Source organism: Dicentrarchus labrax, unplaced genomic scaffold (assembly GCF_905237075.1).
Source record: "Dicentrarchus labrax unplaced genomic scaffold, dlabrax2021, whole genome shotgun sequence".
In the NCBI taxonomy this organism is placed as follows: domain Eukaryota; kingdom Metazoa; phylum Chordata; class Actinopteri; family Moronidae; genus Dicentrarchus; species Dicentrarchus labrax.
In genome coordinates this window covers 10,553,138-10,569,383 of record NW_026136702.1, presented here as the reverse complement: position 1 = coordinate 10,569,383, position 16,246 = coordinate 10,553,138, and the positions used below count along the sequence as shown (strand labels likewise).

General features: G+C 41.8%; 2 protein-coding genes across 2 annotated transcripts in view; one reads left to right on the top strand and one right to left on the bottom strand.

The window, feature by feature from the left end:
- Positions 1–17: 17 nt before the first annotated feature.
- Positions 18–15,362, bottom strand: LOC127378103 (metal transporter CNNM1). Its single transcript, XM_051426674.1, has 10 exons — positions 13,835–15,362; positions 10,150–10,293; positions 8,858–8,998; positions 8,502–8,671; positions 8,174–8,273; positions 6,526–6,671; positions 5,801–6,044; positions 3,240–3,344; positions 2,870–2,971; positions 18–2,481 (listed from the first exon to the last, which is right to left on the bottom strand). Exons 1-10 carry the CDS (start codon positions 15,294–15,296, stop codon positions 2,402–2,404), a joined length of 2,694 nt encoding a protein of 897 aa, XP_051282634.1. The 5' UTR covers positions 15,297–15,362; the 3' UTR covers positions 18–2,401.
- The window catches only part of hpse2 (heparanase 2), a 59,338-nt gene continuing 58,395 nt past the window's right edge, over positions 15,304–16,246 (top strand). The window contains exon 1 of the mRNA XM_051426681.1: positions 15,304–15,373. Within this exon, the coding sequence (XP_051282641.1) occupies positions 15,324–15,373 (50 nt within the window). The 5' untranslated portion in view covers positions 15,304–15,323. The remainder of the gene's footprint in view (positions 15,374–16,246) is intronic.

The following is a 16,246-nucleotide window of genomic DNA, read 5'->3' as shown; positions in this document are numbered from 1 at the left end:
AACAATGTAGACAAGAATAATATTTCAGTAATTTAATTATCCTTTGTGTAGATCATATGGCCTGTCTCTTGATCTTTGGGTAACTTATATAATCATCTGAATTTTACAATACAAAATGTACCTTTTAGTCCCGAAACAAACAATAAACCAAGCCTTACAAATATAAATCGGTGTTAACTGCAAAATCTCTCAGCTGAGAGCTTCACACCCAGTCCTCTTGTCTGAGTTGGTTGTCAGATCAAAAGACTTCCTGCTGCATGTTCTGTGTACATAGAGGGGTCAATGTGAATAGCTTAGCAGGGCAGTATCCTTTGTACTTCCATAGCCTTACCAAGCAGAATGAATTATATCACTGAGTGTCCCCAAACACCACCTGTGTGTGTCTGTGTGTGTTTGAAGGGAGGTGGTGGCTTGACGTCAGCGTGCGTCATATTGCTTTCCTCTATCATATCTCTATCTCTCTCTGTTCTGTTGAGCAGTGTACCTGCCCAGATTTCACAATGCAGATCAGCTTAGTCCATCCTGAGCTGCAGCTGCCACTAAAAAGGATCAAATCATTTCATTATTGCAGTAAATAGCTGATTTCTAGAACAATGGCTTAAACGTTTCCTTCGGCGAGCAGCATTCTATGGCCTCCTCCTCCTCCTCCCTCTTCAGTAGATACACTTGGACGTTTTTTTTTTTTGTCGCCTTGTGTCTTAATAGCAACAGTTAAAACATAAAAATGGCCTTTAATGAAAATCGCAGGCTTGTTGTTTTGTGTTTCTTTGTTATCCTGCAGTATTTATCGTACCTATCACTTTTCACCCAGCTTTAGCAGTCAACACTTCAGATGGCTGGTTCATTTTATAATCTACACTCACTTTAGAGCTCAGTAAGTCGCACACTGCACCTCTGTGGGGAGAAGTTACTGCAGACTGGTATCATCCTATTCATGCATCACTCTACTTAAGCATGCATATGGAAACACAGGGCTTCTTTCTACAGAGGATAATTCTACAGCAAAAGCAGCATAAACAAACATGCAGGTAGCAACTACTCCTTGTCAATAATACTCCTAATTTGGATTCAGAGACCCAAAGATTTCCCCCCCCCCCCCAACCCCTAGCTTATTTTTAAATGGTGTATGCAGCTTAGTGACCGACCTTGTGAGAGATGAACCGTACATAGAAAAGTGGCTAATATGGTAGCTAATGGTATGAAGTTGATCGCTCCTACGTCTTCTAGTGAATGCAATCAAACAAGGGTTTGATGATTTTTTTTTAAAGGTGGTAATATCAAGAGAAAAGGTGGATAAGTGAGAGTGTTCGAGAGAAACACTAAAACTGTGTCCATACGGCTACATATGCAGAGAGAAGGGGATGTTCTAATGGAAAGAGACATACCAAACTGACTGTATGAAAGACACATGCATTCATGTAGGAAGGATGTGTTTACTGAATGTATGCAGGTGTGGGGTTGTGTGGTGATAAATTCAAGCCATTTACAGTTTGTAAGATGACTTATATTGCTATCTTTAAATCACTTTTAGTAATTCAGACACTTTTATATAAAAATCAGGTAAGAAATTGTTATTTTCTAGTATGGGTATTTTCAAAATCGTGCATACCCCTCTAGACTTGCTGAGAGGTCAGTGTGTACAATAAGTAGTCATTCAAGCTGAGAATTAATTTATGGCTTTTTCATAAACGTGTTCTTTTAATCCGGTGTAAAAGTTGTGCTCTTGTCTGGTGGCCTTTTCTTCTTAGCCAAGGGCTAGTGTGTCATGTTGTGTTGGCAGTAGGCGGCACCCTTATGGCAACATTAGGACAGTTCCCTGTGCAAACAACATTTTCAGTATGTCGGAACTGCCTCATAATAACAAATAAATAATAAATACTATTTGTTTGATCAAGTAAAAGCTGGCTCAGATATTATCTAAGGACCTTGTTGAGAGATTTTGTAAGTTCCATATGAAGTGCAGGCAGAGTCTGTTATTAAATTAGAAGCTATGCTGCTGTTTTAGTTCACATTATGGCTTAAATGACATGATTAAATGTTAACATTATGGATAGAGCTACTATAAAAGGGTGGACAAGCTTTGCCCTGTTTACTACAAAACCTGCTGAGATCAATACAGTCCAGTGTAAGGCTGGATAAATCCAATACTATATTGTTTAGATTTGTCCAATGAGTTTTTGTTTTTCTACAGATCCGTCCCACTTTAAGGGTGTGAAGTCAGGCAGAGGTGGGACATTGTGCCAGTGGGGACCTGAGTATTACTGGTGGCTACAACAGATAAGATGGCTCAGTCTCCTGTGAGAGATTCTGTGAAGGGATGGTTGTGTTTAGTTAGGAAAACCAGTGAACGATAAAGAGGAAGAAGGTGTGCGCTTCACCCCTCTTCCTCTGTGTCACTGTGCTAGCTCATCACTGGCAGCTGCTCTGAACCTTCCTCCAAACTTTTGTCTCCATCCCGAGACTTTTTCCTCCTCTTGTTACCTAGAAAAAGAGGAGAACATGCTGAAATTCAGGTAAGTCATTACTGGTTTAAATACCTGGCTGAAACTGTTTCATCTTCCACAAAACTGTTGTTAAACCTTACATTTACCATTAACTGAAATAACGTCAGCTGCACTAGGCAACACAGCTACTGCCTCAAATGAATAAATAAAAGTAAATGAGTCATATTGTATCCAAGCCAACAGGGACAATTGCATCTGGAGAATCTGCTCTGCCGGAAGGAGTAGGTTGCAGCGAGGGACACGTTACCTGTTGCTAAGATACACCAGGCACTGTTCCTGCGTCTGACAGAAAAGTTTGCGCACATCTGACGGTATGTGTGGGTGTAGTGTCGCATCGTGTTCGGTGTGACAAATGGCTCACTCACTCAATTTACGCAATAGCTTCTTTCCAATGTTCTCATCAGAGCTGGACAGAGACAGAGAGCTGATGAAGGGAGAGGTGGATGGCTGAGACTCTGTAGGCACATCTGAGGGAGGAAGTTTAAGAGACGAGAGAGTAAGTTGGAGGTGATACAGCAGAAACAGATGGAGTGGATGAGGCTAAAAAACCTCCAGACCTACAGTGATATGTAGATGTTTTAGTCAATGTATCGTGACTACTTATGACTAAAATCTTGTGGAACAAACAAACAAATTAAACAGAGGATCAAACTAAAAGGTCACTTTTGAGTTTTAACTGAGAAAAGAATTCAAGATTCATGAGCCTGTTTTCGGGGTGGGTGGAGCAGCACTCACCATCCTCTCCATGATTTTCCGGTCGGTCCTCATGGATGTAGGGAATCTCATCCATACGGAGGAACACAGTATCGTTGGGACTCCTCTGCCCATCAGATTTACTGCCTGTAAAGACAGAATTAGACCAATCAGTCCAAGTGGCCACATAACAGCAGCTGGTTTGAGGCTCTGCCTATAGAGGGAGGTAGAGAACTTGGTTTTTATCAGTCAGTGCTTTTTTTAGTGTCCGGTTAGAAGTTAAATATGAGTGGTGACCAAGATTAAAAGCATGAGGTTTAAATTCCAACCAAAGATGCAACTTGGGGGGGGGGGGCTTAATTGCTAAAATATGTGGCGTTGTGTTTGAATATAAAAACTGGCGGTATTTAAACTGGATGCTTCTCTTTTATTGACAACCAACAGAACCATCTGTGCAGTAATTTTTCTTAATGACAGTAACGCAAACACACACAAACTGGGTGGCGTGTTACACACAGCGTAAGACAGATGGTATGTGGGAAATCCTTTAAGCCTTGAAACCAATACAGATTGGTTGATGCCACGTTTGCACCACTTCTGTGAGTGAGTCACTATGGAACTTTTATGGATTTATTTATTTACTGATAAATGTCTTTGGGACTTTTTACAGGATTTATTATCATTGGACCCGCCAGTCATCAGATAATGAATTTTCAGGTTGCCCCTGACCAGTCAGAGTATCCAATGGTTACATTTATCATGTATGTCTTCTGTCAGACAGGGTTTGGCCCTTTGCCCACAAAAGCACTCCAATCAGTGCGTTTGATCCTTTGATTCCCCCCCCCACCTTTCATCCTCTTCAAAGAAGTCTCTACCAGTACGATGAATCGTGAAATTCTCACTGAGGCTCATGGAGCCAGATCATCATTTACATTTCAGGGAGTTGGTGTTGCTCTTATCCATAGAAACTAACAGTGAGTACAAAAGTAGAAACCACAACTGAGAAATGCTGCCTGAGCAAAGGGCTTATAGAGAAACTCACAGAGCTCAGAAGGGAAATAAATGTGTTTGAGAGGGAATGGAGGATCACTGTGTGAGGAGATGGTGATGTCGGGTACTAAGAGATTTTTATCCCACATGTTGACATCAAACCATGGTGAGAAGGACATGGGAATTAAGACAGAAACAATCACCAATATTACCATAAATCAGTTTGTACATCAAACTAAATTCATGTTGTACAGCAGAGTCAAGATAATCTCATCATCACTGCTAAGAATTGTGCAAATACTAAAGTCTCAACTTTCCTTACGATGACATTTCATACATGCATGTTTCAGCTGCAACTCTGAAGTCATTGGATGCTGTCAATCATTCTGCACTAAGATTTATTTGTGCAGAATTACTGGTGATAATTAATACTAATCACTGACCTGTATGCTAAGGTTGGGCGGCACTATTTCTCTCGATTTATAAGGCCCTGATTATTAACCCCTTTGTATTACTTTGATGTTGTCTTTTAATGTCGGCCCTTATTGAACATGCTCAAAAGAGTTATATATATATATAGATATATATATATTTTTACTGAGCTTGGAATATCCATTCTTTCTCTCTGTGCACCTTCAACCTGGAATAACATGCAAAACAATCTTACCTCCTTTCCTTAGGGCAATTGAAATTTTTAATCTCATTTTATTAGACTTCCACTTGTTTTAGTTGATTCATTTGCACATTTTAATTGCTTTACTTCAAGGTTTATTACTGTACTTTTATTACCATTTATTTTTTATCTAATTTTCTTGTTTGTGTTTCTTGGTACCTAGGATCTTTTGTGTAATTTAATTTAGTTAATTCATTTTTTCATAATTTTTTCAGGATTTTGTGCCTTTGGATAGGGACAGCTGAATGTAGACAATAAATAAAAGAGGGATGACCTCCCACAAAGGGCCACAGACTGGAAGCAAACCCAGACTGCTGCGGTAAGGACTCAGCCTTAGTGCATGGGGTGTGAGCTCTACCAGATGAGCCAGTGTGCTGCCCTAGTATTTATTTATTTATTTGTTACTATATTGTAAATGTGGTCTCTGACTCAATGTATTCGAGTTAAAGTAAAGGTTGAATGAATAAATGAATATGTAGATTAGGGTTAAGCTGTCTATAAAGTATATTTGTGTCAGCTAAACTGAAGTCGACCAACATTGCTCGGTTTCCATCAGCATTTTATTCTTGTGTCAAACAACCTCTGAAAACAGTGTTTAGACCTTGGAACTCAAATATTCTGCACTGAAATTCACACAAAGGAAATTATTTCAGAGTTAGACACTGGCCAAACCTCCTAAACCTCAAAATCAAAAAAATATTTTTCCAGTTGGAGAGAAAAGCAGCAAACAGTCACATTGTGAAAGGTGGAATTGATAAATGTTTGGCATACTTGCTTGAAAAATAAATAATTGATTGATCAAAATTGTAGTAGATGCAATTTTATTTGGATTGATTGATTAATTGACTAATAATTTTACCAAGTTCTATCAACCCACCATAATAATATAAACATAATTTGAGCAGTCAATATATTATTAAGAAGCATCTACACTACTTACGAACGATGCGGTTTCTTTCATTGAGCTGCGAGGTGTTGCGAAGGCCACCGTGGGGATGGAGATGTGCAAGGCGTGCCAGCCCCAGTCGAGTGTGTGTGTGTGTGAGGGGGAGGGCGATGCTGTGTGAGCGGGCCTCTGGGACTGGAGGCCTCCCTTTAGCATCAGGATCCACTGGGTCTGGTGTCTGTGGGGAGCTGTCCATTCTTGTGGCCGTGAGGGCGTTCTGGTAGTGGTTCCTGGTGATCTGTTTGGATATAGAAAGCAGGTATTATCATCAGCATTAGATCTAAATAACCGTACATGTGGACAGGATGGAACATGGACTGTACTGTAAAAAGTGGAGGAGGGTGAAGTGAAAGGGCACATCCATCATTTAGGGCTAAAATATTCATGGTTGAAACGGAACTCAATTATCCTCAGTGATTAAAGGAAAGAGGGTGAATGCAGGGGAGAGCGAGAGACAGGATGTCTGTGTTCAGTCAGAATCAGGGATTAGGACATATCAAAGGCAAACGCAGCAGCAGAGGAAGAGTTCACATTTTCTGGGAATTTCAAAGATTAAATGGAGGGGGCTTAAAAGTATAGTTGCTTGCTTGTGCTCCCAATTTTTTTTTTTAACCTCAAGTGTGCAGGGAATTTTACATTTAATTGAGTTTATAATAACAGTGGCTGATGTTTTTTTCATAAGTTTTTGTGTGGTGTGTGGAAGCGTTTATGTTTGTAACCTTGATAATCTGCAGGTCCGTGAGCTGTCGGACTGAGTAGTCGGGTAAGTAGACCCCTCCTCCTGTAGTGAGCTGACCCACACTGCCTCCACTCAGTAATAAATCTGATTGGTTCAGACCGCTGCTACGGGAACTATACCTCGGACCTAAACAGAACAGAAGAAGAAAACATGTTAGTTGTGTATTTCATACAAACATCATCACTAATGGAGCCTGTGAGTTAGTTCAGGCAGTCAATCCGAGCTGCACTGCTATACACACGACACCCTTCCAATCTGGCGGTCTATTTAAGCTGCAAAATTTCCCAGCTCTCCCTCTGCTCTGTCAAATGCCGCTGCTGCCCTGTATCAGTATTGCTGCCTTCTGCTCTGTAAGCTCCACCACCTACCCAGCATCCACCTGTAGGCTCCGGCCTGGGGGTTTAAGGTATTTGCTCATGAGGTCGGAGCCTAGATGCCAAAATCTAACTATGCTATACTGCTGTAATAAACATTTCAAACGTGAGTTGTCTGACTGAACTGGGTGTCTATCCGAAAGTATTAAAAGAGTTCATGCACCCAAATCTATCAAAATGCTATTTAATTATATTTTTCCAGTTTCTATGTTCGGCACATGAGAAGAAAATATTTAATTTATTTATTTATATAAAAAAAGCTTAATTATTATGATTTCTGAGTTCAGTAGGCTACAAGTCCATCAAAATAAACAAGTCTCACAACTCTCCTCCAGTACACCATGCTTCATTAATTTTGATGGTATTGTAGCTAACTGTAGTCTTTACTCTGTGTGTGTGTGTGTGTGTGTGTGTGTGTGTGTGTGTGTGTGTGTGTGTGTGCGTGCGTGCGTGCGTGCGTTCTCAGAATTACACACTATTTTTAGTCTATAAAATCAGCATGAACATGTTTCCAAAGCTGTTCAACCCACTGAGAAATGTGTTGTTACATAGTCAAGGTCAAGTGTCAGCCACCACTACTGACAACACTACACCTTTTATTTAGATTTATTTACATATATATATATATACATATATATATATATATTGTTAGGAAGCAGCTACACTACCACCCTTGTCAAGCCCATTGGAGAGCATAGCTCACACAGAAAGCAAGTAAAAAAAACAGATTTTTTTTTAGATGTGATACTTCTGTAGCTGCTTAAGAGAACATGCTGGATTCTGTAATGTCCTAAGAAGGGATTTTCAAATATTTAATAGGGTTTTCCAAATTGCTTTAAGCTTACCCTGAAAATCACACATGCAAAACATGCACACAACCACATGAAACAGTGAGAGAGAGAGAGTGGGAGCGAGAGTGACAGACAGGCTTTTATGCTTGCTCTGCAGTCTTAGCTGGATTTCATATAATCCTGTGCAGGTCATGATCTTCCACTGGGAAATTCTCTGAAATCACTTCTTTTAATTACTTACTTCCCACGGCTGCTGCTGCTGCTGCTGCTGCTGCTCTTGCAGGCTGACTATACAGACGCTGGGCGGGATTCAGACAGCAAAAACACCACTTCCACCACCGGCACTGCACTAATTGTCTCATTATTATTGCTGAACTCTCTTCTCTGCTGTCATCACCATCACCCTCATTGTGAGTCCCCTAGAAGTATTGATCTACATTGCTTCATGTGTGCACTTACTTACCAATAGGCAGTGGCGGGATGAGTGCTGGCATGCCATAATAGGAAAACGCTCCATTTTCAAAGCGGAGAGCCTCCTTTCCGATCTCTACCTCCACCCGTCCCTGCAGTGTCAACACAGCCATTTACATGCATTAGATCTGTGCTCTATGCTTGTGGTGTGACACTGAATTGATTACTCATCTAATGGAGCCTCCCATACAGGAAATATGCAGAAAAACACTGTAACAATATCAAGCATGTAAGTGACTATTGTTTCATGATTCATATACATTAGTGTTAATTAAAATAAGTATTTGGCTTAAAAAGCAGCAGCAGAGTTTGGGATTTACCTGCAGAATGAGGACAAAGTAGTCGACAGGTTTGTTTCTCTGGAAGAGGTAGTGTTGAGGAGCGTGTTTGTTCTTGGGGTTGAACTTGAGCTCCTGCACAACGCTGGGATGTTTGATGAGACGCAGCAAGATCTTCTCCGACAGGTGACAGGGCCTGAAAGGCTCCACCTCTACAAGATAGATGCATATAGACACACACGCACAAGGACACACCAAAACAAGAGTCAAAGGAAGAACACAGTGTTCCCTGTCACATGTCCTTTTCCTCATTTTATCCTGTCATCCACTGTGTGCACCTCCAAATACTCTGCATACAGTACATACACACATGAAGGAACACAAACATCCAATGCTACCTGTAGCCAAGAAGCGGTGTGTTGCGAGCAAAAGCTGGGGTGAGATCTTCACCTTCAGCTCATTTTCAGACAGTTTGAAGATAGAGAAATCCTGCTGTTTCCTCTCATGGTTGGATACTCGCCTTTTGTTCCGATTATCAGCTATGAACACACACAGATTGCAAATCATATAAAGTGCACGGAAGGTATACAATTCAGATTTCACATTTTATATGTGCTCTGATATCAGCTGAGGGAGGGGAAAGGTGTTGCTAGATATCCCACATAAGTACAGTTTTCTTGTTGGCACTGTAAGGAATTAGCAACTATTTAGAGGTGCAACTGACCTAATTAGTTGATGCAACTTTATATGCTGCATGGTAACAAACACTACAGATTTATAGACATGATTTCTCTTAGTCAGTGTATCTACAGTTGCAAATAGCTTAAGATTATCCAGTACTGTGTAAACACACCTCTGATTGATAAAACGACTTATCCTCTGCTCTGCAGATGTATTAAATATTATATTCCATTAAATACAGCAAGAACAGCTGGTGCTATAAATGCCTGAAGTGCTAAGTCTGGAGAGATTAGCTCCCCTGTGCTATCTATACACACACACATAATTATGCACAAGCAGACACACAAAAAAACACACAAAAAAGTGCACCCATGACATACTGCTTCACATACTCTGCATGTAATTAAAATTGTAGCACACTTGAAATGTTTATGTTCATTTCTTCTGGGAGGAGGAATTTTTGTGTGTAATAAAAAGTTATTTTTCCCTAATTGTAGCATGCAAATAGTACAATTCAGTGAGTGAAAAGATTAGATTAGATATGAAATGAAGGGAGTTTGGCATTTGAATGCCTTTCTGTGGAGAGCCTTTCCAGCCAATTAAAGATGAGCGGATTATGGTGATTATCTGTGAGACTGGGCTATTTATTCACATTATTTAATTATGCATCAGCAAGGAGCTGCGAACAACAGGGGAGAGAAGGTGGGATCAATAGTTTAATGAGTATATAAGGAGGGGAGATGGTAGAAGAAAGGAAATAACAATGTAATATTAATGCAAAAATGCTATCCCTAAATATTGATATGTACTATGTTGTTCAAAATGAGCATTTTCTAGTGATGTTGTGAACCACAGAGCTGAACAAACTCTGTCAGCTGCTGTGACAAACTGAGAGAAAATCTATTCAGGGTGGGAGCTGGAAATATAATAAAATTGATTCACAGCTAATGCAACAGTGACTTTGAAAACTCAGACCTTTATAATCAGTGTTTTTATGCATCATACGTACTATACAGGTCTGTCTCATCCACAATCTCAGACTTGATGATTTCTTCTATGACATCCTCCAGGGTGACGATGCCCATCACTTCATAGAAGGGGTCTCCCTCCCCTTCGCTGTTCACCCTCTGCACCACAGCCAGGTGGGACTTACCTGCATTCATCAGAAAGGAAAAGGGGTGAGTTAAAATGTGAGTTTACCCTAAAAACCGCTCATGCAATGAGTTGAGAGGCAACGTCACAGGATAAAAATAACACGAGTCAACAGCCTCCAACAGCATCTGTCCAGTAAAGAATCAAGAAAATCAGCATTAAAACACCAACTGGGGCTGAGAGAGCTCTAACTTAGTATAAAATTATTTCAATGTCAGGTCTGCCCTTGTGTGTGTGTGTGTGTGTGTGTGTGTGTGTGTGTGTGTGTGTGTGTGTGTGTGTGTGTGTGTGTGTGTGTGTGTGTGTGTGTGTGACTCAGACGATGAGGCAAGTGGACACTGGGGGATTAGTCTGGAGACTTTGACAGTTAGGAAGACTTGGTCCTTACGTAAACACTGAGATTACGCAATCAGTCTGGGGATGCCTGCATCTGCTGACAAAACTGCCCATGCTGCTGCCATCTCTGTAAAAAAACAACAACACGCAGACACACACGCAGACACCACACACACAGACACAACACATACACACTTTACACATCACATGAGCAGACCCAGAGCTCCCACTCAGGAATGGTTTGGCTGAACATGACAAGCCTGCTAGATACAATGACACAGCTCGCCAACAGCATCTCCAGAGTGAGTCAATAAAGCTGATGTGACAAGCAGTTAAAGTTACCACCAAACTCGAACAACACAAGGAGAAGAACAGGAAAAAAAACCATGAACAGCACAAACTAGTTGTTACATATTGTTTTGTTATTTTCCTTTAACCACCAAAAACGCAGATATTTTAGAAATCAGTTACTATTCTGTATTTTGGCTTAAACATCATAACCACCACTGCCATGGTTCGTCTTACATCAACACGTAAGTCTGTTGGTGACCAAATAAGTTATCTAACCAAATTTATGATGTCACTAGAACACAGCTTTCAACATAAAAAACTCAAACCTCGCTTCGATCAAAATCAGTGGCGAGTGAGATGGGCCGATTTAGGGCATCACTGCCAAGGGATAAAATGGATCAAATGCTTTAATCCACTGCAACAAGAGAAAAAAAATCCTGATTGACTGACAGGCAGCCATCTCCAAACACGAGACTCACGTCTGTGTGAGATTGGCTGAAATGGCGAGGTTGTACTCGGTGCTGAGGTCAACTTGTCTGAAGAGCTCAGGTGAGTCAGAGGTGGATTTTGCCATCAGCTGCTTATGTGCCCGGGCACTGCATTACATCATTCATATGTTACATAATACTCTTGCAGAATAAAACACACACACACACACAGACACACATGCCTGAGGCAAAACTGGGTCTACCATGGATGTCCCTTTTGCAAATGTTTCTGCTCCACCAGTTTCCCAGGCTCCTCCAGTCTCTGTTTGAACTCCATGTGTTGTTTTAGTTCATGCATAATGTGTTGGCATTATGATTGTGCATTATGTGTATATTTGCTGTCTGTGTTTTATGCAAACATTATAGCCATACAGTACTACAGAAATAATGCATTGTTTAGTTCTCTGCAGCATGTTTTCTCTGTTTTACACACACGCACACATTTAGTATATAAAAACCATAATGGCTATTTTGTATACTGTTTATTGTATTAAATTTGTTTCTTTAGTAGAATTGTATGCAGTGGTAGACAGTAACTAAATAGATTTACTCAAATACTGTACTTAAGAAATTTTTTTTAGGTACTTGCACTTGTAATCATATACTTCTACTCCACTACATTTCAGGGAGAAATGTTGTACTTTTTACTCCACTATATATAATGAACTCCTGTAGCTACTAGTTTCTGTTCAGATTAATATTTTACATGCGAAACATATCAGTGTATAATATAATGCTGACATGGGTCATTCTGCAAAATGTCAAGTATTTTAAGTATGTTTTGTAGATAATACTTCAGTTTACTTGTAGTTATTTCTACTTTTCTACTTTTAATTACCTGAATACTTCTTTCACCACTGATGAAATAACTCACCCAGTAAATTAAAAGATTTAAAGCAGGGTTTGCGTTGCTCATTAACATTTCATGCCATGAAAGCATAAATGCATAAAGTAAAGAGCAAAGCTTGTTTTATGAAAGCTAAAATAAATATTTTTGCATATGTTTTTCAACTGCACAGTATTTCTGCAGTTCAAACATTACTGGTGACATTTCCCTCTTTTCCTCCAACATAGACCTCACCCCAGCCCATCACCCTTCTCAGTGAGACATCCTCACAGCTTCCAGCCAGGCTTCCTGAACAGTAGGAGCCTTTAATCCATGAGAGTAAAGAAGGAAGGAGGCGAGAGAGAGAGAGGAAGGGAAAGGTTGGAGCTGAATTTTTCATGGTTGCTCTGCAGGCTTGGATGGCGACGACCTACAGAGTGGAGGAAGCTTCAAAGCGGGCTGACAATTAGATGCACACAAATAATCTAAAGGTGAAGTTCACATTTTCACCTAACCTTATTTATAGATAACACACAATAAAGAAATACACACAGACACAGGGTCAGACCTGAGCCCATGGATCACTTGTGTCAGACCAAAGCTATCCTTCATAATCCTGCACAAAATAAAGCAGTGGACCTCTTGACCTATAAGTGGCAATCTAATTTAGTCACCACTGTGTCCCCTTTCACATTCTGATCGGACAACTGCTGCTGACATCTATCAAGCTCTCTTTGTCAATGAAACAGTATTACATCTTAATCCCCACAACATAAGCCAATGCCAATAAAATCCTTACATAACAGCCGTTCCAGTAACATCTCATATGTCTCCATTTTAACTTGTGACACTGTCAGGGGGAGCAGTATGGACTGCTACACAGCATCGATTCACTGTCACACTCAATGCTATCATCAAGACTCCCCGGAGAGAGGCGACACACTTTTGCTTGGTAGTGGAGAGATGCTATCGCTGCATGTGTATGAGAGACTGAGTGCTGTGATACTGTGAATGCACTTATCAGCAAAGATGCTTATCAGACAAAAGAGGTGTGAGTCAGAGAGATATTCACTGCCTCCACTGCCATTGCAGTGGCGGTAAATGCCTCTACTCTGGCTAAATTCCTTTTTAAACAGTTCAACACTTGTGTACATCTGATAACTGACACACATGGCATGATGGAGAGAGGGGAAACAAGCAGGGGTGGTGGGGGCAGATAAAGTTCACAGTGCTGTTGTCATGGGAAAATGACTTTCACTACATAAATTCTTAAGATAACCCCCATTCTGGTTCTGTAGCCTCTAACCTCTGGCTGAACCACACTCACTGTGTGACACTGTATCAGATTTCACATATGGCTCTCACTTCTCTGGGGATCAAAGGGCTTTACTGGCAGGCCCACTGTGAGCCAATGGACTGATGTATAGACTGACTTCTGCACTGAAAACTTTTTTAAGTGCACAGTCACTTCAAAGGACATTTAGCTGCTAGGTGGCAGGAGGTAGCCTTGACACTGTTCAAAAACATTTAATGGCGCCTCACACGCTCAACATGGGCTTCTCACTCATAAGTTACTTATAAGTTCTGGACATGGTGGTTACCTCTCTTAAATTCTTCCAGCATCACATCCAGCTTGGTGTCATTGAACACGCAGTGCATGGGATGCTTGTAAAACTGAGTAATTGTTTTCAGAGGAGTGCAATCGTCAGGATCCACGAAGGCCAAGTCTTTGACAAACAGGATGTCCACAATATTGGATCTCTCGTTCTCGTACACCGGGATCCGGGTGAAACCGCTCTGCATCACGTCGGACATGGTGCAGAAATCCAGCACAGCGTCTGAGGACAGCATGTAGCAGTCTGACAGCGGGGTCAGCACGTCCTCTACGGTCTTGGTCCTCAGCTCCAGGGCTCCCTGGATGATGTTGAGCTCCTCTTTGACCAGGTCGTGGTACGGGTCGGTGACGCGAAGCATGGCCACCAACTTCTCCCTGGTGTAAAAGTTGCTGATCTCTTGGTGCAGCATTATGTCCAGAATCTTGGAGACTGGGTAGGCGATGGGGAAAAACACCAGCATCAGCAGGCGGGTCGCGCAGAGGGTCTTTGAAGCGATGGCTAAACTGTGCCTGGACGCCACGGAATGAGGTAAAATCTCGCCAATAAAGAATATCCCCAAAGTACACGAGGCAGTTGAGAGAGCAGTCATGCCTAAAATCTGGCACATCCACACCACAAAGCAGGTATTTGTAAGCACATTCCCCAGCACCACAGTGCAAAGGATGTAGTTTCCATGTTTACGCACTGACTCTATTTTCCGTGCGTATTTCTGCTCCTTCTCTGTGCCACTGTTCTGCAGGACCCGCAGCTCCACGGGGTCCAGAGCCAGCATGCTGATGTTCAGACCGCTGCAGAGCGCGGACAGCCCCAACAAGAGCACCGAGACACCCGCCTGGAGCCAAACATCTGCCTCTGGAGGTCTCTCCACCACCGCCAACCAGAAGTCTTTGGTGCTAAAATGCTCCCATTTTACTCCATCGAACGCGCACATGGAGTAGTATTTGATCACCTCGCCTCTGCGCAGGTCTTTTGCGAGCAGCTCCACCAAAACTGAGTTCTGACTTGAGGTGGATCTGAAAGAGCCCAGCAGCTCGATGTCAGAGCTCCGGGCATTTTCCTCTTCACACAGATTCCCTGTGGACCGGAGCCGCCTCTCCGCCTCCCCGCTGTCCTCACCTGGTTCCTCTATAAACGCGATCCACGGAGCGGCGTCAGGTCTGCCGCTGATGTTCAGGCTGTTGGGATGCTCTGTAGCTGGAGATGCGGAGTAGTAAACTCTCAGCATGAAGCGGGTCCCCTCGGTCGCCCTCAGTATCCCATCCTGCACGGACAGCTCTCCGCTCTGGGTGTCTTCTGGCCGGACGCCGAGCAGCGCTGCTGTCGGGGCCGGCAGAGAGGAGAGTGTGACGGTGAGAAAGAGGAGAGAGAACCGGCGCGGATGCAAGATGCAGCAGAGAGCATCCGCAGCATCCGCAGCCATCATGCTGAATGAACTACTGAAGGACATGGGAGAACTGGGTCACGTGGTTTGCGGATGGGATGGATGGAGCAGCTGGGTGGCCATATCCACGAAGAAGAGGATGGGTATGTTAGAGAGAGAGAGAGAGAGAGAGAGAGAGAGAGAGAGAGAGTGTGTGTGAGAGAGAGAGAGAGAGAGAGAGAGAGAGAGAGAGAGAGAGGAGGGGGCACCAGAGTCCTTAAATATACATGACAAACCGTGACGTAGGCCTGTCTTATTTGCTTTCTGCCAGTTTCTAAAAATAGACAGGCAGGAAATGCCCAATCATGAATGATTAATGTGATACACACGGGCTCAAACAAGACCTACAACTACAGAAAACCCTTAATAGGCTAAATGATGGACGGATATGCTACTAATATCAAACCTAAAGGGACAGAATACACTATACATTATTTAAAACTCACCATAAACATAATTTAGGTCATTTATCGCCGAGCTTTAAGTGTATAAAGGCAATATGAGATAGGGAGTCGCAAACATTACACTCAGTTAAGACGTATTATGTTTTAGCTGTTTGGCTGTTTCCACTAGATGGCAGCATTATCAGCTGTTTCGGTGCAGCCTGTTCTGAAAAGTACATGTAGTATACATCAAACTTAAGTAATGCACGGGATCATGTTTGTGGATTTATTTCTTTATAAAAAAACCCCTTTTGTTTTCAGGATTTGCATCCCTTAAGAAACAGAACAATTGTTGTAATCTCTCGGCGCATTTTAGAAGAATACACGTTAATCCTTTAAAAAATGGGCTATCACATAAAACCTTTATATCTCACGGAATATATTATGCATAAAGACCGACTTATTAGTAGTGCCACCACTGATGGAGTATAAATGTTAATATTCAGAAAATGAAATACTAATTCAGTAATATAAGATATAAGAAGTATTTTCTGTTACAAACACAATGAAGTACCAACAGGGAAATAGGTTTGT

Excerpts from the sequence above, each read along its gene's own strand:
- LOC127378103 (XM_051426674.1), bottom strand. The coding sequence starts at position 15,296 with ATGTCCTTCAGTAGTTCATTCAGCATGATGGCTGCGGATGCTGCGGAT. Across the intron at positions 8,672-8,857 it reads ACACCGCTTCTTGGCTACAG|AGGTGGAGCCTTTCAGGCCC; the intron begins GTAGCATTGGAT and ends TCTATCTTGTAG. Across the intron at positions 8,274-8,501 it reads ACTTTGTCCTCATTCTGCAG|GGACGGGTGGAGGTAGAGAT; the intron begins GTAAATCCCAAA and ends TTGACACTGCAG.